At 38.0% G+C, this 23,077-nt stretch overlaps 2 protein-coding genes across 6 annotated transcripts in view; both read left to right on the plus strand.

Moving 5' to 3' along the window:
- The first annotated feature begins 431 nt into the window (after positions 1–431).
- On the plus strand, positions 432–4,560 carry LOC138040742 (uncharacterized). The gene is made up of 2 exons (XM_068886420.1): positions 432–440; positions 3,511–4,560. The coding sequence occupies exons 1-2, from the start codon at positions 432–434 to the stop codon at positions 4,558–4,560; spliced, it is 1,059 nt and encodes a 352-aa protein (XP_068742521.1).
- Positions 4,561–11,556: 6,996 nt separating this feature from the next.
- The window catches only part of LOC138040984 (VPS10 domain-containing receptor SorCS1-like), a 79,720-nt gene continuing 68,199 nt past the window's right edge, over positions 11,557–23,077 (plus strand). For 4 of the 5 annotated variants that reach the window (XR_011130720.1, XR_011130721.1, XM_068886737.1 and 1 more), the window contains exons 1-7: positions 11,570–11,928; positions 15,051–15,130; positions 16,337–16,445; positions 18,292–18,447; positions 19,226–19,293; positions 22,060–22,112; positions 22,896–23,020. Coding sequence is in view for 3 of the 5 variants with exons in the window: in XM_068886737.1 (XP_068742838.1) it covers positions 11,587–11,928; positions 15,051–15,130; positions 16,337–16,445; positions 18,292–18,447; positions 19,226–19,293; positions 22,060–22,112; positions 22,896–23,020 (933 nt within the window). In the remaining 2 variants the exon portion in view is untranslated. Of the gene's footprint in view, positions 11,929–15,050; positions 15,131–16,336; positions 16,446–18,291; positions 18,448–19,225; positions 19,294–22,059; positions 22,113–22,895; positions 23,021–23,077 lie in introns of all 5 variants that reach the window. The other variant, XM_068886738.1, reaches the window with a different exon arrangement.

A 23,077-nucleotide genomic window follows, 5' to 3' on the forward strand; every position in this document is an offset into this window, starting at 1 on the left:
GCAGAGAGGACAAAAACAATAGAATCATGTTGCAAGGAATATGAAAGATATTAGCATATCATCCACTTTTCTTGGTCTTTGTCCCCTAAACCTCTCTTTCAAGTTGAATTTTAATACATTGAAAGTGGCCTGATGAAAGCCTTTCAAAAGCCGGGTCGTATTTATATTTGCCGGGCAACCGGTTATGAATAATTAATGCTGTCTCGGCATTCTGTGCGATGTTTTATTGAACATTATAAGTACAGTTTTGAGCATTCGTCCTCAGGGACGCTGGGTAGTTACTTATTTAAAAGGACAATGAAGGCAACAGATTATGGTTAAGTTGAAGTCCATTTGATTCTATTATATATTGACCTAAATATCTTGCTAATTACAAATGTTACAAAATTTTCATGTTTTTCCTATCAATTATTTTTTAAGAAAATGCAAGTATGTCACTGGTAAGACTTGCATTTTACATTTAACGTTAATACATTTGTAACTTTTGAAGGCTAATACGCCAGTTATAAAGGCGGGTGAACTAAAAAAAGAATGTACCTTTCAAGAGAAAATGAGGGGATAGAGAAGGAGGCTCCCGGTCCAGCCCTTGGGATATGTCATGTCCACGAAAGTTATTTTTAGACGAGCGGAAGTCTTCCGAAACGTCCGCATGCAGGCCAACCTCGGTCCGATGTTTGAAAGAAAATATATATTCATCAGCCTTCCACGTGCGCCATCATTTTCTCTTTCCACTAAGAACCTGAGAGCGAGGCAAGACTGCATGCGGACGTCTCAGAAGACAGACTTCCGCTAGAACAAAGACTTCCGCTCGTCTAAAAATAACTTTCTTGGACATGACATATCCCGGCCAACGCCTTGAGCCTCCCTCTCTGTCCCCTCATTTTCTCTTGACCTTTAAAATATATAGAAAGTGGTTTGTTAGCTTATACAAATCATAGAATGATAATCATTCATAAGATAATTAAATAAAATGAAAGGTCAAGTGGCACAACAGACCAAATGGATTCCGCAATCCTTCTCTCAGCATTGTTATTACGCATGCGTGTTACCTAAATACCGCTTTGAAAATTCCTGTGATATTACTCGGATCGACCCAAAGCTCTGGGAAACTCTGTGTAGGAGAACATGCCCTGTAGGGTTCTTATAGCCAAAAATTGGCTATTTGAACCTTACTGCGCCTGCTCACTCCTTGTGCTAACATGAATGCACCAATTAGAGACGCTTTTGATTGTTCTTCACGAAAACCAATAAGAGGACACTTTGTTTCAGGGTTCCCCAGAGCTCTTCTCTCCCTCGGTCAAGTAAAGAGCTCTGGGGTCGAGATTGATTACTTTCTGTGAACGAAATTCATACCATGCGTTTTCGGCAGGTTTGTTCGAAATCTGATTTATATGGGTAACTCACGAGGGAATTTGTCACTTTTCTTGGAACTCAAGCCACGAAGCCGCGGGAGATTCAAACTTGGACTAAGCGTCGAGCATAGCTTTCTTTTACTATGATCTAGCCCTCTAGAGAGAGTGTTGTCTAATTAGACTGAAGCATAATTAGTTACAATTACTTACACTGAACAAGGACACATCCCGAATAATTTACATAGTTTTATCGCAAATTACTGTAGATTTAATAGTGGATTTGCAAGATGGCGTCATTTTACTACGTATACTAGAATGTTTTGGGGCAATGCTTTGTTATTCAGATTGTTCTATTCATGTCTTAAGTTTTCCTATCAGTCGTCTTCGGAGTCGGTATCGTCGACTGCATTAGCTTTTCTCTGGTGACCTGTGAATAACCGCTCGGCCACTTGCCTCGAGCAGCCTTCTTTGACCATTACGGCGTACACCAATGCCTGAAACGAATAACAAGTATCGCGCATGTAGGTTCTATTGTTCAAGTGTCAATCAGGGCTTTTGACGAGAATAGTATAAAGGAAACCAACCTCTGGAAGTAGAACTGAAAGTAGGTAGCTTATCATCCTGGTGTTGCTATCTTTGAAATCTGGCCAAAATTCCGGCAAAACTGCTTTCAATTCGTTTGTAAGCCTCCTTGTCTAAGAATGCAATAAAAGCGATGAAATCAATAACGAAAACAAAAAACGATGACCATGACGATTGTGATAATGATGATGATTAGTATTATTGTTACTATCATTATTATTACTATCATTATTATTATTAGTAGTAATAATTTTATTATTATTATCATCATCATCATCATCATCATCATCATCATCATCATCATCATCATCATCATTATTATTATTATTATTATCATGAGATTCTCTCCAGCTTTCAATTTTTGCTGGGTGTTCTATGCCACGTCTCAGCCCCTTCCCGCAGCTCAGGGACGCAGCACCTTTCTGAGGATGTGTGATGTTCCCAACAAGGCCGTCACTTGGGCGCTCCCAGTTATATCCAGTATACCTAGGTACTCCTGCCACTTCTTGCCAATTAACTTACCATTGATGAGGAAAAATACGTTGTACAGTCACAACTCAAGTTGAGGAGCTCTACCCTTTTGTTGTTATTAAAGAGACTATGTCTGGTGCTTGTGATATTGCCAAACAGGATGCCTTTCATATGATTCTATTCAAAATCAAAAAAAGTAACAATAATAATAACAATAATATTAATACACGTCAAGGAGATCTTGATGTAAAAAATAAAATATTGTAGGTAACAGTTGTTACCTTTAAACCTTTAAGTTCGGGGCACTGCATGAAAGACATTCCTGATGGGTAATTCCTGTTTAAAACGAAACCATATGGTCAGTATTAAAAAAGGGAAATGTCACACCTCCATTTAATACGTGAATGTAAACTGCTGTTGATACACAAGTAAGGGAAAAAGCACACATTACGTATCAACCCTTAAAAATGACGAGTAGTCAACGTAGAAGGTATTAGACATCACTCAACCACCAAAAAGGATGAGGCAATTGTAGCAAGGAATGGAGTCATTGATCAAAGACAACCGTGGTGTTCCTTATAGGGATAATGCACTGAAGATGTCTCTTGCATGAAACGTGTGACCCATACTGCTTCGCTGATTCAGTGCTATTTTCTCTACATAGGTACAAGAATACTCACTTAGTATGCTTGTCTACCTATCCGAGTCAGATGTTGTGAATCGCTAACAAGGCAACGGTATGTTGAAACCTTGGACTTAGCCTAAATTTAATAGATGAATGACATTGACAGGCACTAGCAAGGGGCACAACATACTACATATCTAACCGGCAGTTCCCTGGAAGAAGACGGCAAAGTAATTCTCGAATACTTACGATCTGTTTATCTCCCGGACATTGCAGCCACAATTGTAGTCTCCAGAGGGAGCTATTCTGACTCCCACGCACTCAAAATGAAACCACTTCTCACATTTTTCACAAAATATCCAATTCTGGGTTTTGACTTTTTTTCTATCTGGAATTTTCTGACAGAGGAATGCTGCACATCGTCCGTCCGTGTCCTGTCTTTGTTCATCTCTCTTCCGTTTTCTATTTCCTCTTCTTAAGGGGCCAGTCGACGTAGAGACTGTTGGTCCAGCGGTTGTGGAGGCTGATGATGTTGTTGATATTGAGATAGATGATCTAGCGGATGTGGAGGCTGATGGTGCAGTGGATACTGAGACTGATGATGTAGTGAATGTGGAGGCTGATGGTGCAGTGGATACTGAGACTGATGATGTAGTGAATGTGGAGGCTGATGGTGCAGTGGATACTGAGACTGATGATGTAGTGAATGTGGAGGCTGATGGTGCAGTGGATATTGCGGTCGATGATCCAGTGGATGTAGAGGCTGATGATGGAGTGGAAATTGAGGCTAATGATCCAGTGCATGTGGTGGCTGATGATGGAGTGGAAATTGAGAGTGATGATCCAGTGGATGTGGAGACTGACGGTGCAGTGGGTATTGAGGTTGCTGATCCAGTGGATGTAGAGGCTGATGGTGCAGTGCATATTGCGGTCGATGATCCAGTGGATGTAGAGGCTGATGATGGAGTGGAAATTGAGGCTAATGATCCAGTGCATGTGGTGGCTGATGATGGAGTGGAAATTGAGAGTGATGATCCAGTGGATGTGGAGACTGACGGTGCAGTGGGTATTGAGGTTGCTGATCCAGTGGATGTAGAGGCTGATGGTGCAGTGCATATTGCGGTCGATGATCCAGTGGATGTAGAGGCTGATGATGGAGTGGAAATTGAGGCTAATGATCCAGCGCATGTGGTGGCTAACGATGGAGTGGAAATTGAGAATGATGATGCAGTGCATGTGGAGGCTGATGATGCAGTGGATGTAGAGGCTGATGGTGCAGTTGATATTGAGGCTAATGATCCAGCGCATGTGGTGGCTGATGTTGGGGTGGAAATGGATGTTACCGAAGATGATGTTGATGATGATGCTGTGAATGAAGGGACTGGTGATGCAGTTGACATTGAGGCTGATGATGACGTGGATGTACAAGATGATGAGGAAAAAGTCACCGGAGATGATGATGTGGATGATGACATGGTAGTAATCGGAGTCTGTGCCGGAGCTGGGCTATTCATTTTGAAAATAATCTGATTTTGTAAAGAAATAATTTTCTTCAGATTAGCTACCCCGTAGCTAGACGGGTGCTTGAACGGGATCGTTCCCATATTTAAAACATCCAAGGAAATGACTTTGTTAGCGACATCCTTGTATGGAACCTTGCTGTTAATCTTTCCGCAGGCTTCACCTAGAAAACACAAAAGAAATGATAATGGTAGTAGGGATCCTGTGTTTTAAAGGACGGGAGATGTTAAACTATAACTATGATTGAATCGTATCAGTTTATGTCATGAATGACGTATCTGGGCAGACATCTAGAAATAGCGGTTACTTACTATATTTAATGTTAAATAATTGAATGACTTTGCGCCGCAATTCCCCTTTCTCAGACTGGGGGGCCCTCACCCTCTCTTCCCTCGGTGTTCCTAAGAAAAAAACAAGCGGAGAAAAATTACCGCCAGACCTCACTGAGTATTGAAGTTGTATAAGGAATGCTGGAACGTACCGTCTCCATTCACATAAGCGTAGAATTGAGGGGCCAGACCTTGGGTGTCAACAAACTGAATTGCTCTTTGGTGACCAAACACATCCATTTTCCCACTACCTGTGTCGCAGATAAAGAGGCATTTAACCCCTAAATCCTTGAGATTCTCACACTTCAAAACAAGAAAAAAAGCGCAAAAATAAGAAAAGGATCCGTTCAATTGTGTTTTATTAACTGTCACAGAGGGAGTAAATTATTCAAATATCATTCTATAATTATTTTACCTCGGTTTTCACTTTCTTAAGTATTCTTTTGATTTGCTCTTTTTTTACAATGATATCTTCGGACAGTGCCCTCCTGTTAAATTCTCTCCTCTCCTCGTCCGTCAATTCTTTCCACATGGACGCCAGAAAAACATTCCTGTCAATTAGGGTCATTTCTCTTACAGTTTCTATAAATGAAATAAACAAGTCTTAATAATGACGCAAAGGAAACTTTTCTGGAGACTGGACTGAGAAGTTCTTTCAGAAAGAAATTTAAACTGCTAGTGCTGACGCTAACGACGTAATTCGTCCATTGTCAACCTTCATTGGATTTGCGTACAAAACGATTTGGTACGTAATGAACAGCATTTCAAACTACGTTATTTCACTTCTCTCTCTACCGGCATATAAAAAACCTGCGATCAGGCTCCATTTGTATGGAGCGCTGACATATAAGGACATGAGAGCCATGCTCAATTGGGCAATGAAACATATGGGTTATTGCTCACTTTTTTCGCTCATTAGATCGCTTCATTGATTTTAGTCACTTTCTGTGTTGAATGTCTCTTAAAAAGGTTCATCATGAATTAGCTGTCTCGCTTACGCTAATTTTGCGAATTAAATGAAAGGAATGATATTTGACGGTTCATTTTTGGTAAAAAGGAATACTCTTATTTTGTTACTGTTATTAAAACCAAAACATATTTTTCCTCCTTGTAACAGGAGTTTCCAATCGATTTTCAAAATCTGTCGGTCTAATCATTGATTTGTTTGCGGAAGACTCCTTATACTTGTCAGCCCTTGTAACCACATCCAATTTTTCAGACTTGTCAACCTAGTCTCAAATCAAGTTTCACCTGTGATGTTGTGGAATTTTCGCATCAGCAGCGCTTTGTAAAATAATCTGACAAATAACTGAGCGACAAAATGAAGCCTGTTGATAAGCCTTCATCAGGGTTTTTGATTTTTTTCAAAATAGTCACTTGATAAACAGAAAAATGCGTTACGGCTAATTGCGTAACCTAACCCTAACCTTAACCCTAAACTAACCCCAACCAGACAATCCATTCAGTAAGAGTCAAATACAAGATCTTTTGACCCCGTTGGAACAAGTTGTACGTTGGATAAGTCCTGCCTTCTTAAGAGAAAGTTGTATATTTAAAATACCATGGCCACTGTTGGTTAAACGGCAGTTTTCTTCCTCTTTTCAGTAACACAGCACTGGGTAACAGAGATTTTTAGCCCGCGTGCGTTTAAGATCGTGAAACTCGACCGACGCAAATCGGCGAAAAAAAAAAACCTATTTGGAATATATTTTTAAATTAAAAGAGAACCCTTTCGCAACGTTTGCCATTCGGTTATTACATTCAAATCAGAAAAAAAACCAACCATCAAAAGCAGCAGACTCTTTGCAGAAAAGGTTGAATCCATTAAGGTGTGACTTGTTTGCTCTGCTGAACAACAAACACCACATTAAAAAGCACACTTTGTTCAGTGTTGCACATTCCACAAACCGTGATCATGACATGCCAACATCACTTACCTCATCGTCGACATAGAAACCACACCAGCACAGTGAGATATATAACTGATGCTGCAGCAACTAGCGTATTCCGAGGCAAATTTAATGCTCGTTGTAATATTTGTACAATTCAATATCAAGTTACAATTTCCTGATTTCTATCACGGAAATTCCTCGCGTAGATTCAAGACAACCTTAATCATTTGTGTTTTATCCAGACAGTGACAACAATACGTAAGCAGGTCTAAACCAGTACTACAACCACAGAAATTATAAAAAACTGTTACCGAATCAAAACGTGATTTCGGCCATTTCCGAACATTCCTTGTCCATTACTAGCATTTGTCCATCATATAAGTGTCATAGCATGAAACTCACTAGACAACGCGAACTAATAAGCAAAAATACAAACAAACCGAAAGCTCAAAACGCTTTATTTTATTTCCATGTGAAAATCATTTTCCAGTAAAATAAACGAAAAGAATGCCAATTTTGCCTAAATGTATTTTCGATTTCTCTCACAAATTTGCCCCTAATAAAACTGCTCGGTCAATAAGTACGTACTATACTACGCGACTGCAGCCACAGCTTTCCAAAAAATGTACTTTTACGATCCGAAATATGCATGAGAACCGCTAAAAACGCTCTGATTTTAATTTTATGCTCATTCCTCAGTAAGGTAACTTAAAAGAATGCTAATTTGGCCAAATTATATTTTCGATTTCCCCCACAAATTTCCCCGTCATAAAACTGCCCGGTGAATAACATACTATAGTACGCGACTCCAGCTATAGCCATGAAAAAAATGTGCTTTTACGATCTGAAATACGAAAGAGAACCACTAAAAATGCTCTGATTTTAATTTTATACTCATTCCTAAGTAAAGGAACTTAAAAGAATGCCAATTTGGCCAAATTATATTTCCGATTTTCCCCACAAATTTGCCCGTCATAAAACTGCCCGGTGAATAACATACTATAGTACGCGACTCCAGCTATAGCCATGAAAAAAATGTGCTTACGATCTGAAATACGAAAGAGAACCACTAAAAATGCTCTGATTTTAATTTTATACTCATTCCTAAGTAAAGGAACTTAAAAGAATGCCAATTTGGCCAAATTATATTTTCGATTTCCTCCACAAATTTGCCCGTCATAAAACTGCCCGGTGAATAACGTACTATAGTACGCGACTCCAGCTATAGCCATGAAAAAAATGTGCTTTTAAGATCTGAAATACGACAGAGAACCGTTAAAAATGCTCTGATTTTAATTTTATACTCATTCCTAAGTAAAGGAACTGAAAAGAATGCCAATTTAGCCAAATTATATTTTCGATTTCCCCCACAAATTTGCCCGTCATAAAACTGCCCGGTGAATAACGTACTATAGTACGCGACTCCAGCTATAGCCATCCAATAAATGTGCTTTTACGATCTGAAATACGAAAGAGAACCGCTAAAAACACTGTGATTTTAATTATATACTCATTTCTACGCAAGGGAACTTGAAAGAATGCCAATTTAGCCAAATTATATTTTCGATTTCCCCCACAAATTTGCCCGTCATAAAACTGCCCGGTGAATAACGTACTATAGTACGTGACTCCAGCTATAGCCATGAAAAAAATTGCTTTTACGATCTGAAATACGACAGAGAACCACTAAAAATGCTCTGATTTTAATTTTATACTCATTCCTAAGAAAGGGAACTTAAAAGAATGCTAATTTGGCCAAATTATATTTTCGATTCCTCCCACAAATTTGCCCGTCATAAATCTGCCCGGTGAATAACGTACTATAGTACGCGACTCCAGCTATAGCCATCCAATAAATGTGCTTTTACGATCCGAAATACGACAGAGAACCGCCAAAAACGCTCTGATTTTAATTTAATGCTCATTCCTAAGTATAGGAACTTAAAAGAACGCCAATTTGGCCAAATTATATTTTCGATTTCCCCCACAAATTTGCCCGTCATAAAACTGCCCGGTGAATAACGTACTATAGTACGTGACTCCAGCTATAGCCATGAAAAAAATGTGCTTTTACGATCTGAAATACGACAGAGAACCGCTAAAAACGCTCTGTTTTTAATTTTATACTCATTCCTAAGTAAAGGAACTTAAAAGAATGCCAATTTAACCAAATTATATTTTCGATTTCCCCCACAAATTTTCCCGTCATAAAACTGCCCGGTGAATAACGTACTATAGTACGCGACTCCAGCTATAGCCATCCTATAAATGTGCTTTTACCATCTGAAATACGACAGAGAACCTCTTAAAACACTCTGATTTTAATTTTATACACATTTGTAAGTAAGGGAACTTAAAAGAATGCCAATTTGGCCTAATTATATTTTCGATTTCACCCACAAATTTGCCCGTCATAAAACTGCCCGGTGAATAACGTACTATAGTACGTGACTCCAGCTATAGCCAAACAATAAATGTGCTTTTACGATCTGAAATACGACAGAGAACCGCTAAAAATGCTCTGATTTTAATTTTATACTCATTCCTAAGTAAAGGAACTTAAAAGAATGCCAATTTAACCAAATTATATTTTCGATTTCCCCCACAAATTTGCCCGTCATAAAACTGCCCGGTGAATAACGTACTATAGTACGTGACTCCAGCTATAGCCAAACAATAAATGTGCTTTTACCATCTGAAATACGACAGAGAACCGCTAAAAACTCTCTGTTTTTAATTTTATACACATTCGTAAGTAAAGGAACTTAAAAGAATGCCAATTTGGCCAAATTATATTTTCGATTTCCCCACAAATTTGCCCGTCATAAAACTGCCCGGTGAATAACGTACTATAGTACGCGACTCCAGCTATAGCCATCCTATAAATGTGCTTTTACCATCTGAAATACGACAGAGAACCTCTAAAAACACTCTGATTTTAATTTTATAGACATTTGTAAGTATAGGAACTTAAAAGAATGCCAATTTGGCCAAATTATATTTTCGATTTCCCCCACAAATTTGCCCGTCATAAAACTGCCCGGTGAATAAGGTACTATAGTACGTGACTCCAGCTATAGCCATGAAAAAAATGTGCTTTTACGATCTGAAATACGACAGAGAACCGCTAAAAATGCTCTGATTTTAATTTTATACTCATTCCTAAGTAAAGGAACTTAAAAGAATGCCAATTTGGCCAAATTATAATTTCGATTTCCCCCACAAATTTGCCCGTCATAAATCTGCCCGGTGAATAACGTACTATAGTACGCGACTCCAGCTATAGCCATCCAATAAATGTGCTTTTACGATCCGAAATACGACAGAGAACCGCCAAAAACGCTCTGATTTTAATTTAATGCTCATTCCTAAGTATAGGAACTTAAAAGAACGCCAATTTGGCCAAACTATATTTTCGATTTCCCCCACAAATTTGCCCGTCATAAAACTGCCCGGTGAATAACGTACTATAGTACGCGACTCCAGCTATAGCCAAACAATAAATGTGCTTTTACCATCTGAAATACGACAGAGAACCGCTAAAAACGCTCTGTTTTTAATTTTATACACATTCGTAAGTAAGGGAACTTAAAAGAATGTCAATTTGGCCAAATTATATTTTCGATTTCCCCCACAAATTTGCCCGTCATAAAACTGCCGGTGAATAACGTACCATAGTACGTGACTCCAGCTATAGCCAAACAATAAATGTGCTTTTACGATCTGAAATACAACAGAGAACCGCTAAAAACGCTCTGATTTTAATTTTATACTCATTCCTAAGCAAGGGAACTTAAAAAATGCCAATTTGGCCAAATTCTCTTTTCGATTTTCCCCCACAAATTTGCCTGTCATAAAACTGCCCGGTGAATAACATACTATAGTACGCGACTCCAGCTATAGCCATCCAATAAATGTGCTTTTACGATCCGAAATACGCCAGGGAACCGCTGAAAATGCTCTGATTTTACTTTTATACTCATTCGTAAGTAAGGGAACTTAAAAGAATGTCAATTTGGCGAAATTATATTTTCGATTTCCCCCACAAATTTGCCCGTCATAAAACTGCCCGGTGAATAACGTACTATAGTACGTGACTCCAGCTATAGCCATCCAATAAATGTGCTTTTACGAACCGAAATACGCCAGAGAAACGCTGAAAGCGCTCTGATTTTAATTTTATACTCATTCCTAAGTAAGGGAACTTAAACGAATGCCAATTTGGCCAAATTATATTTTCGATTCCTCCCACAAATTTGCCCGTCATAAAACTGCCCGGTGAATAACATACTATAGTACGTGACTCCAGCTATAGCCATCCAATAAATGTGCTTTTACGAACCGAAATACGCCAGAGAAACGCTGAAGACGCTTTGATTTTAATTTTATACTCATTCGTAAGTAAGGGAACTTCAACGAATGCCAATTTGGCGAAATTATATTTTCGATTCCTCCCAGAAATTCTGATAGCTAACGTAGTAAATGTATTTCACCTCAAATGTTGTGGAAAATGATACTGTTCGTCGGGGATTAATTTCCCATTGAAATGTGTGCATATTCTACATAGACTGTCTATATTTACCTATGTTATCCTGTAATACACTGTGTTTGAATTAGAATACAAATGTCATTCATTCTTTACTCTCCGATTTTCTCTTCGCTCGATAGGCCGCCATTATTATCATATTTCCTGTACTATAGTACGTACTATAGCGGGTGATGCCCGCGTAATTTGGTGCACTTTCAGCGGGTATCACCCATAGGGGTTGTGCGAATCGGGTGTCACGCTTTGAACTCCTCTAGGAAGTGCAATCATGGCGTTTTGTGCCAGTGATCGTGTACGTTTTTGCCTTGTCTTGCTCTGTGCTATGTCATTAACATTCTCAGTTTCCAGTGCGATACGAATAGATGATATAATCCGTGGCACGGTTAAGCATATCCCCTTGAAAAGAAACCAGCCATATAAATTTGGTTTCTTTCGTGAGGCTGACTTCGAGAGGTTTGACAAGGAAATGGTCGAATTACACAATGACAGACTGAAGCGTAGTGTTGAAGATAGTGTTCAACAAAGCAACCATTCAATAATACACGAGTTTGAGCTCAAAGGGGATAACCACTCTGTGGCCTTCTTGCACTGGGCAGGAAAGAAGAGCTCGGTAGGTTTCAACTTAATCTATACCGTGTTTATATACATGTACATGGCAATAATTGTTTAGGAAATATTGAACACGATCGCGAAGATAACAATTTTGCCTAGTCATGCATGTTCATGTTCCATGAATAGTGCACTGTTGAGAAGTATTAGATGCTCATGTTGCCGAACTTGCTGCCTCTTCTGACAGATAACAAAGTAGCTCCCTTTTTTGGCGAGAATTCTCCAGTAATGTTAAATAAAATTATACGTAAACAATTAAATATAATAGAAGAATAATTTCCTTAAAACAAAAAGTTTAAAGTTTCGTTAGTGACAGTTGAAGCTATATTTGTTTCTGGTTGTTGCTGTCATTCATTTTTTCACTAAAATAATTATTTCTTGTTCTCAAGTACATGTAGCTTTATGACACCGTCAAAAGAAGCACCCAAAATTCATGTATCACAAAGAGTTTAAGATCTGAAAACAGGAAGAAGTTAATAGAAAAAGGTCAAAAACACTTGCATCACTTCTCATACATGTAGCTATAGTAATAGGGACATCACCTTTGTGTCAAAAGTTTTTGTAGTTTCTAAAAGAAGGAATGACCTGCAGTGATGTACAATGGTCTACAGTGACCTACAATGAGAGCTCTACACTGGCTCTGCAATGATTTTCAATGACATACAATGAGCTACAATGACCTACAGTGATCTACAATAACCTACAGTGATCTACAATGACCTACAATGAGCTACAATGAGCTACAATGGCCTTCTTAAATGACAAAGAGAAAGACGAAAGAGGATCAAGGTGAAGAGTTTGGTGAAGATGTCAAGATGGCTGGATATTGGCCTCAATCTTTTTTGCGTGTTTATGGACCTTGAATTTGTCTTGGTCCATAAACACGCAAAAAAGAACTTGGCCAATATCCAGCCACGACCGCACACTTAGCCAATAACCCTTACATTCATGTAGGTCATTGTAGATCATTGATTGTAGGTCGTTGTAGCTCATTGTAGGTCATTCCTTGTTTTAGTAACTACGCAAAAGTTTTTCAAGCCACCACAAAAATTGATGCCATTAGTGCTTTAACGGCTCATTAAGGTGGTGGAACACAGTTTTCGCGCTTGCTCTTGCTAACTAAATGCAGCGCGCATGCAAGGATTGCAAAAAATAAACATGGCTTCAATACAGGAATAATTTTACACGTATTTGCCCAGTGCTTCTGCTATCTGTACTATTTTTCCTCATAATTGAACAAAGTACTTTGATGGTTTTAGTCTTTTATGGGAAATGTATGTTAGAAAAGGTAACAATGCAAAGAACTCCACAATTTGCAGATTTTTCTTTGTTATCGAAAGAACCCAGCGCATGTGTAGTAAGTTAAAAAATTGCGATTGAATGCGGAATAGCTTTCTTGGAAATACGCTTTGGAATGAGAACCACTTGTTAGAATTTAACGCAATTTGGCACAAAAATACTTTAGGAAATAAGTAACTGGAGTGTTGAAAAAAAAATTGACCTTTAACAGAGTAAATTCCAGTGAACTTTCAACAAGGGATAATTAAAGATCTCTCTGTCAAATTATTATGGAAATTTAGTGTTAACTTGTGAGCGTCATTACAAGGTTGTTGCATGCAAATTATAAAGGAAATCTAACACCAGATTTTCTGCAAAATAAACAAAACTGGTTTTAAAAGCCACAAGACAGGGAACATATTTCAAAAAAAAGACAAGTTTATACCGTTTTGTTCCTGTGTTCAAGGTTACAGGGGCTGTGTCACAGCATTGAAGTTGACTTTGTGTAGTTTTGTTTTAAAGTTGCATTTGATCCTTTTGTTTTCTGTAGTTAGGTAACAATAAAATTATTGTCATCCTTAAGTACATGTACATGTCATTTACATTAAAAACAAATTGCGATTTTGAGACGGCAATGCCACATTATATCAATGGCTAGTTGGGAGGAAATATGTTCCGTATATGGGCAGAGTTGCGAAGCGACGGAGCCCAATACGGAATATATTTTCTCCCAACTTGTTTGCGTACGTCAGCAACCCAATTCAGTGCAACGACGTCAATTTCAACATTAGAACCAATCACAGGCCGCAAAAGTGAAACGGCAATACCACGAAATATTGACGGCTCGCGCATAGGCAAAACTATAAGAAGATCGTGATACTAAAACATATCAATTGGCAGATCGACTTAAGTGTGAGAGTAACAAACTGTGGGCAAAACAGCTGTAATTCGGTGCAAACTATCTGAATTCTCTTTATTTCATACAGCGATTCAGCAATTTTCTATAATTTCATAGAGATCTGTTTGCAACGCCACCACGGTAAAAAACGAAACGTTTCTCAATTGGCATGATTTTTTTTCCGGTTTTAACAGTAGTGTAATTTTTATGCATGTGTCACGCTCGACAAGAGCATCGTTTTGTTGTTAAATGTTAATTACAAACGTTTGTTTAGCCGTCGGACTTTTATCAAAAGTTATGTCAGTTTTTGCCACTTCAGTGATTCTCATCAGACATTAGACTCTCGTCTCGTCTCGTGAGAAACAAGGTGAGACTGGTAACTTACTTTTGAGTGGTGCTGTACATGTATGTGCTGCACCTGCAGTGCAAAATTTAATGAAGGTTGCAGCATTTAAACCAGATTGTTATACCTCCCAACTCAAATACGTTTTCTGATTGGAGGAGAACGTGCCATGTGTCATTGGTCAAAACTTCATGACGCCCTAGGGCAAACAAAACTTCATGACGCCCTAGGGCAACAACAACTTGAACTTTTGACTCACACGTGATCAGGTCGTGCACCTTTGAAACGGCAGCAAATCTGTACGCCAGCCAACGTCAAGCAAATAATTTTTTATCTGTGTATTGTTCTATTTTGAGTTGGGAGGTATAACAAAACACTTAATGACTGGCCCCTCGGGAAACAGTGAGTTTTGTTTCCCCTCGACCTCAATGTTTCCCTCGGCTTCGCCTTGGGGAACATTGAGGGTCTCGGGAAAACAAAACTCACTGTTTCCATTGGGGCCAGTCATTAAGTGCTTAATGTACATGTGGGGTATATTTGGTGTCAATACAATTGCTATGATTGCACGTTATCAAGCATGTTCCTTTTTCTACTTATTTTTCAGGTTATATATATTTACACTTGTGGAAAAATAAAGAATACTCAAAGTGATCACTTTCTCTGTGAAGATGCCTATTTCTGGAGGTTAGTGCTGGCAAGTTTCTCTCCAGTGATGGCCTTTTCAGAATTATTTGGAAAGAGACTGGCAACAGTGGATAAGAAACAGGTTTAAATCTGTCAAGCAAAAATTCGGCAAAAGAGAAAAAAAAAATTGCTGTCCAATTTTTTTTTTTTGGTTGTTGGTGGGGGGGGGGGGGGGTACGGGAGGGGGCAATCTACATGATTATAATGTTATTGATAAATCTTGGACAAAGGTAGTCAGATGGATTTTGATGCAACATTTTGTAGCAAGTGCTTACATTGTATGTTGTTTACGTGAAATAACCTTGTAAAACAGTTTGAATCTAGCAAAAGCCAATAAGCTAAGATTTATGTGTTTAAATTCAGATTGTTACCAATGCCAATCATCTGTAGCAGTTGAATGTAATGTATGACTTCAACTAGTTTCCTTCCCTGCATGCCTTGATACCCCTGAGATACAGCTGTAAAATACATATCTGACTAGTAGTACTAGCTTAATAGTTGTCTTCTTGGTCCATTCTGTCAGTTATAGAACCTAATCTTTTTTGGATGATTTTTAGTCTGCTTGCTTCACGCTGGGGCCATAAATCAATGGACAAAAACTTGGTCTGTAACTTACAGTAAAGACTTCGAACTCACTAATAATTTACAAACACAAACTCGTTACTGTACATTTCCTCACAGGTGACAGTATAGATCAATGTCTTGCTTCTTCCAACAACCATGTTTATTTTTACGAAGGCCAAAGCTTCAGTCCACCATTTTCCCAAGTTATCTAAGCCTTCCATGGGAGTTTGTTTGGCGGAATGGGCATTTTCCCTAGATTTTCTTTTTTATTCTGCCATTAATTTTGTTGTCCAGGTCATTTTAGTTAGGACCTGGAATGCTGTCCAAGTTGGTGTCAACCTTCTCCATTTTTAGTACTGTATTATTTTCTTCAAAGTCTTTGGCCCATAATTTTAAGTTCTTTCTTAATAATGCAGTATTGTAAGTTGGAAAAACTACTTTTTGCAATGTTCAAAAAGACAACTAAACCCCATTGTATTGGTTAACAAAATGTGCATGCTGCCTGTACTTAAATTCATTGGTTTTGTTTGGTAATGGCTTGCTTGATTTTGCTCATACATGTGTACATGATTCTTTACTGGTGCAGAGCTTGTGCTTCTCTGGAAGGCTGTTGAAAGCCACCTTGTTTTTTTTTTGTCTCAGGTCAAGTGACTATGGAAGCACATTTCACCGCAAGGAAAACCAATTCCAAGGAAAGAATGGAACAGTAACCATTAATAATGTTGATTTCTGCAACAGTAACAACAAAAAGGTTAACTCTACATGTATTACAATTATTATAATAAGCTTTACTTATTTACAAAAATCAAGCATGATCTTCTCATTTGTTTTCCACTCCCAAATGCAGATACATGTGTATGCATGAGAGTTCTGGTGAAAGCTGTTAAAACCTTAGCTCCTCAAAACATGTTTGGGGCGTAATAGCTTTGAGCCTATAACCACATAATACAATAAACACCCGCATATAAGAACAAGTGAATTAAGAACACCAGGCTGAAATTTGGTCAATAAAGCACCATATAAATAAGAACAAATTCAGGCTGATAAATAAAACATTTTCTTAATAATTATAAAGGGAAAGGGTATTAGGATAAGGAAGCAATTCAGTATAGTAACTTACATCAAAGTACTCTGGTGTTCAGGACCATTACAAACTATAAAATCGATTACAAAACAGCATTATATGTTAATTAAACCTCCAGTAATATATAGTTAGAAGTATTTCTGAAACCAATTTTAAGAACATTTTAAGAACACTTTCAGGCTGATTTCTCACTAAGTACCCCTCAAATAAGAACCCAATCAGTCTTAAGCCTGAAAAATGTGTTCTTATAATTATGTGGGTGTTTACTGTATTTTTTTAGCTCAAAATTGACAATGATTTCTGAAAAATTACCAAGCACCATAAAAAAAACGATGAAATGCCCTTGTCTTGGTTAGTACACTATTGAACACAGCTCCCATGATCTTCTACATGTTCAGGAAGCATACAAGTCATGTATGTATTACAACTTAGGAACTAGAAACCAGTTCATTTATACAGTAGTACATGGCGGAAAGATAATTATTACATAGTAGACACACAGCTCTTGCGTACATGAACAGTCCTAAGTACATTTTTGGAGCTCAAATTAAGATGTTAACAACCAAAATGAATTAGTGGCCAAGAATCACACAGTAACAACATCCCAGTAAGCCCATTTATTTTGAGTTATCATCTGATGTTCCATTAATTTTTGTCAGTTGTTTTGGCTCAGATCGATCCTTGTTTTCTGAAAGGCCAAGTTGCTTCTCTGTATTTTTGTTCAAGAAATATTTGGCTTTGTTGTAAAAATCATCTTCTAAATAACAATTATTAATTTGTGATTTTTTTTTTTTCATTTTCTCTATTTCTCAATATAAAATCGATAATTATTTTATCATTTACGCTATTGCATTGGCGTGACTCCACCATTTTATAACTGCTAGATTTACCACATGTGGCTCTGGTGTCCAAATGTGAATAAATCAAACTTTGGACCAAGAGGGGCCTGGGATGAATAATAAAATATTTACATTGTAGTTATTTATAAATTTTTATGGGGAATTTACATGAGTTGCTTGTGTTGTGAAGCGGATAAGAGAGTGGGCAGCAGATCTAGAGATAGGGAAATTTGGGTGAGTAAAACGAAAAGTCTTGAGAATTGTTGGAGAAGGGGTGGGTATAAGGGTTATTCAAGGATGGAGCTCCACCTGGAAGGTAAGGGGGGGTAGATATGTGAAGGAAGAATGGGGTAGGATAGAGGCCACGGGGAAGATCAGGGAGGGGTAGGAGAAGTAGAACAAATAAAAGGAATGTCTCGTTCTATTTGAGACCCCCTAAAAAACCAAGCTCCTGTTTTATTCAACTATGTGTACTGTACACCAAAAAAAAAATCCATTTTTTAGACAGTTGATAAAATAAACCAGTTTAAAAAAGTTAAACTGGTTCAAAAAATTTGAACTGGTTTAAAAAAAAAATTAAACCAGGGGAAAAAATTGAACTTTGTGCACAGCATATACAAACATTGATTCACTGTGTGGAATTAATGTTGTTCTTTTTTTTTTTTTTTTGCCAGGTTATTGTGAGTGCTCTTTCACCCAGTACATTATTCATTTCACTTGATCAAGGAAGTAATTTTATACAAGTTCCTGTGGGTTTTAAGCCACATGTGATTTCTTGTAATCCCCAGTCAGATCAGATGATCATTGGGCATGATGTTACTTCCGATGAGGTACATTTGTATGAACTGTAAATGTAATATAAAAATTAAAGGACCTTAGTAATCCACTTCACATTGCGGGCCTGCAACACTTCAGTCGCCATTTTTGGTGCCCCTGAAACTCGCAATTCTGTGACTGTTTAAGTAATCAAGTGTGATCTCACATGGGAGAACGTACACTAACGTTTTAACGTTCAACAGACAAAACTAACGGCTAACTAACAGATGGGTAATGGAAGCTAACGGTACCTGACGGTATGCTAATGCTTTTAAAGGCACCCACTAACAAGCGTTTAATGGTTAAGTCAGTTCGACTAACAAGTGCTTCAGAAGCAGCTGAAAGTTTTAAATGGTCAGCTAGTGAATGGATATTAAAGCCGTTTGCCCAGGCCTTAAGGAAACCAATGCAGTTTACAGTATTCAAGGCTGCTGTCTAAGAAAATTTTAAAGGGGCCCTCAGAGCTAAACGCTGAGAACTTAGGAGCCCAACATATGAAGTGAAAGGTGTTGCTGTGAAAAATTAAGGAGCCCAGAGCTATTTTTTGGGAGCCCCAGGCTACCGGGCTCCTGTTAGGCAACAGCCTTGGTATTCCCACGCCCTGTTATGGATGATTCTTTAAATATGATTAACCATGTGTGAAATCACGCGGAACTTCTCGGCTACTGTTCCATTTACAGCAAGTGCAAATTTAGTTTTGGATAGTGAAATCAGACCTACTACTATCCACTAGGCTAGTGAGCTAAAAAGTTAGTCTCAAGTCCTGATTTTGTTAACATGTGAAATTTTCAGGTTCATTATTCAACTGATGGTGGAAGTAGGTGGAAACTTCTGGCCCAGAACGTTGTGAAGCATTCTTGGTAAACTGTTTTGTTTCATTGTATAATGGCTTGCAGGTAATCATTAACCCACTGACTTCTCAGGTGCCGTAGGATGCCCCCAGTTGGCAAATAAAATCACAGGTGTTAGTCAGTAAAATCTGCTAAACAGTGAGTCTCATTCCCGACCAGGATTCAATGGGTTAATCATAATGGAAGGGACATACCTACGGTGGCCCACAGCTGCCACGGCAAAACTTATTTTTTAACGTACATGTACTGTGAACGAAGTCTTAATCCAACAGCACTTTTCACAGCATGTTCTCTTTAGAAACTGATCGAATGCATTTTTTTTTATCAAGAAAGTTGTGACACTTATTGCGGTCAGTATAAAGTGAAGCACCTGGAAGATCGAGAGAACAGGAGAACAGTGTATTTGTGTTAAGAGAGATCATTTTCCATTCCGATGTGTTGACCGTGAGTCCAACTAGACTCTCTCTGGCTGCTCTCGTATATGCGTATGATTTGTCATTTTTCTAGGTGGAATAGTCACACTTTACAACAGGGAAAAAGGAGTTTCTTCAGGCTGTTTCTCTCCGAGTCAGCAGCTGAAATTAAGTTCCAATGGTTTTTCTATTGGCACAGGTCAATTTAATCGTTCTCTGAATTTGTACCATGCTATTGTGGTAGTTCCCTTACCTACCTCAGGCAAAAGAAAAGGGAAAACGAAAAGCCTTGTAGTGGCTTTTAGTCAGGTCGAACACCGTAACAGCGTGGAAGAGCTACTTTCCTTGCAAAGAAAACTTTAAATTTAGTCCATGTTTTAGGACAAAGATATGCATCTTGTTTTGACCTTGGTCAAATTACCATAATGAAGTCAATTGCAAGCACGACTGGGATGGCTAGAGTTGGCTTCTTTAATGAAATGAAATTGGTATGCCAGATAATTTCTTTTTACATGTACATGGCTTCCACGCAGATCCGCGTGCATCACTATTTAAGACAGGACCAGTCTCTTCTAATTAACCAATGACAACTGACAAGGGCTGTATAATTTCCAATCGACTGCCAAGAAGAAATAATAATAAGTATTTTGTGATCATGAACAGTGAATTCTTGTGAACTTGAGGCGAAAGCGTTATCTGAGCTTACAGCAGTTATCAGTCACATGCGCCCCTCAACGATTTTGTTTTTATATTTCGAAACTAAAGTGATTGATTGACGGCCACCTAAATTCAGTTTTGAAAAATGAAAAAAAACAGTCATTGAGGGGCACGTGTGAATGGTAACTGCTGTAAGTACTTGGGAAGCAATTGTTTTGATTTGACATAAAGTGAAAATTGTTTTAGATATTACATGTACATAAAGCTATTTTCCTGTATGTTTTTAGAAAGGGGGATCTGAGACGAGATTTTTTCATTTTCGTGTGGTAAAATGCTTTTCCATAAGTACAGGTATTGTACATATTATGTAAGGATGCGTTCGATCGGCCTTATTCCGGAATAGGAATACATAGCTTTGAAGTCAGAAATTCTTCGCTTTTACAGAGATTCACATGGAAATTGTCAAAAACCTACAAAAATGAAATTTGAAACATATCTTCAACATCCTAGTTGCTTAAAAAACCATGCCAAACATACTATTTCAAATCATCACTGCACCGATTTTTATTCCCTAATAGGGTCAATCGAACGCACCCTTAAGAGATCAACAAACGAGTGTAATCAAGAAAATCGAGTGCCTGAAGACAATTGCTGTAATATTTGATGTCAAAACATTATCACCCCACCATCAAGAAAAAGAAAAGCCCAGACAGTTGGATTCTCTTCCGAAGTTACGACCGTGAATCCCCTCCCAAAAGGAGTCAGCATGTGACAAATTACTCAAGGAGATGAAAGTAAACATTTGCACGACATAGGATCATTTTAAGTGACTTTGGTTCAAGTTCTTATTCCAGATTCCGGACCCGCAGAAAAGTATGTTTAACCGTTGAAAAGTAAATTTTGCTGTGAGAAAGTAAGTTTTGCCGTGGAAAAGTAAGTTTTGCCATGAGAAAGTAACTTTTGATGTGGAAAAGTAAGTTTTACCGTGAGAAAGTAAGTTTTGCTGTGGAAAAGTAAGTTTTGCCGTGAGAAAGTAAGTTTTGCTGTGGAAATGTAAGTTTTGCCATGAGAAAGTAAGTTTTGCGGTGAGAAAGTAAGTTTTGCTTCCTCACGACAGGTACCCTAGGGAGCCCCCAGTTGACAAGTAAAATCGTTTGGTGTTAGACAGAGTAAAATCTGTTAATAAGTCGCACTCCCAGGGGTCAATGGGTGAAATTAAGGTGAGGGACTGATACGTCAGTGTATAAGTTTTGCCGTGGAAAAGTAAGTTTTGCCATGAGAAAGTAACTTTTGATGTGGAAAAGTAAGTTTTACCGTGAGAAAGTAAGTTTTGCTGTGGAAAAGTAAGTTTTGCCGTGAGAAAGTAAGTTTTGCTGTGGAAATGTAAGTTTTGCCATGAGAAAGTAAGTTTTGCGGTGAGAAAGTAAGTTTTGCTTCCTCACGACAGGTACCCTAGGGAGCCCCCAGTTGACAAGTAAAATCGTCTGGTGTTAGACAGAGTAAAATCTGTTAATAAGTCGCACTCCCAGGGGTCAATGGGTGAAATTAAGGTGAGGGACTGATACGTCAGTGTATAAGTGTGTCCCTGCGTAAAAATGGACTGAAGAAGATGGTTTTCGTTGCTGTTTTAACACTGGAGTCCTATGATTATCAAAATGATAAAGGTGTCCACCTAATAATAATTATTTGACTTTTGTTCCTCTAGGGGTTACGGGAGCAAGTCAGAGGTCATTTTAGAAGTCCAGACACACACTCCTTGTAAGGGTTCAGGTTTTGGTTAAAGGTCTTTTGCAACTACAGAAAACTGCACTAAGAGAGAATTTTTTTCTGAGAGATAAGTTTGCATCAGTAGTAAAAATGCTTGCAGTGATGTCAAAAATTAATTTCAAAAGTGAAAAATTTCTTGAGACAACAACACTTTTATTTTAATTATGCCTGAATTACAATTTTTAAAAAAGTATCACAAACTAAATAATTACATGTATGACAAATAATGACACTATAATAATAACATGACAAGGTGGCAAAAGTTAGCATATGAAGGCTAAAAAAATTGTGAGGTTGTCTAGCTACAGTAGCCTCCATCTCATTGAAGTCGAAATCAGTCTGCAGAAGAAGTGAATTATTGCTGAAAGATGCATTTATGTCATTAAGATTGATTTGAATTTGCCTTGCTGTTTACTTTCTGTAAGTTAACAGCTTGGGTTTGATGTGAGGAATAATGCCAAAAATTTATAAGTGTATACAAAGGTCAAAATTTTGAAAAACCTTCCTCTCAGTGACATTTACATGGTATGGTAGTCCGCCATTAACATAATTATTATTACCATTATAATAGACTAAGTGTATTGTGGATTTCTCGTAAAAAGTGAACCTTGACTGTTCACTGTTCTAGTGAACAGTATTCACTGAAACAACTGCCTTTTCATATTCAGGTTACTTGCTTCCAATCATTTTGTTACGGTGATTTCCTAAAAGTGCTGTTGTAACATCCTAGTAACAATTTCCAGCCTCTTTTATTCGCATCTTTTGTTGTTGTAGTGACCTCTGTGCTTAAGCATGCATACTTAAACCCAGACTCTGTGGAAGTCAAAACTTTTGACAAGGCACTTGGAACGTTCATGAAAGGAAGTTTTGAAGTTGCAGGCAGATACATGTTGGTTCAGGTATGGAAAAAAAAGCTTACTTTCTAACAGCAAAACAGTGGACCTCCTACCATTGCT

This window comes from Montipora capricornis, chromosome 3 (genome assembly GCF_036669925.1).
Source record: "Montipora capricornis isolate CH-2021 chromosome 3, ASM3666992v2, whole genome shotgun sequence".
NCBI lineage: Eukaryota > Metazoa > Cnidaria > Anthozoa > Scleractinia > Acroporidae > Montipora > Montipora capricornis.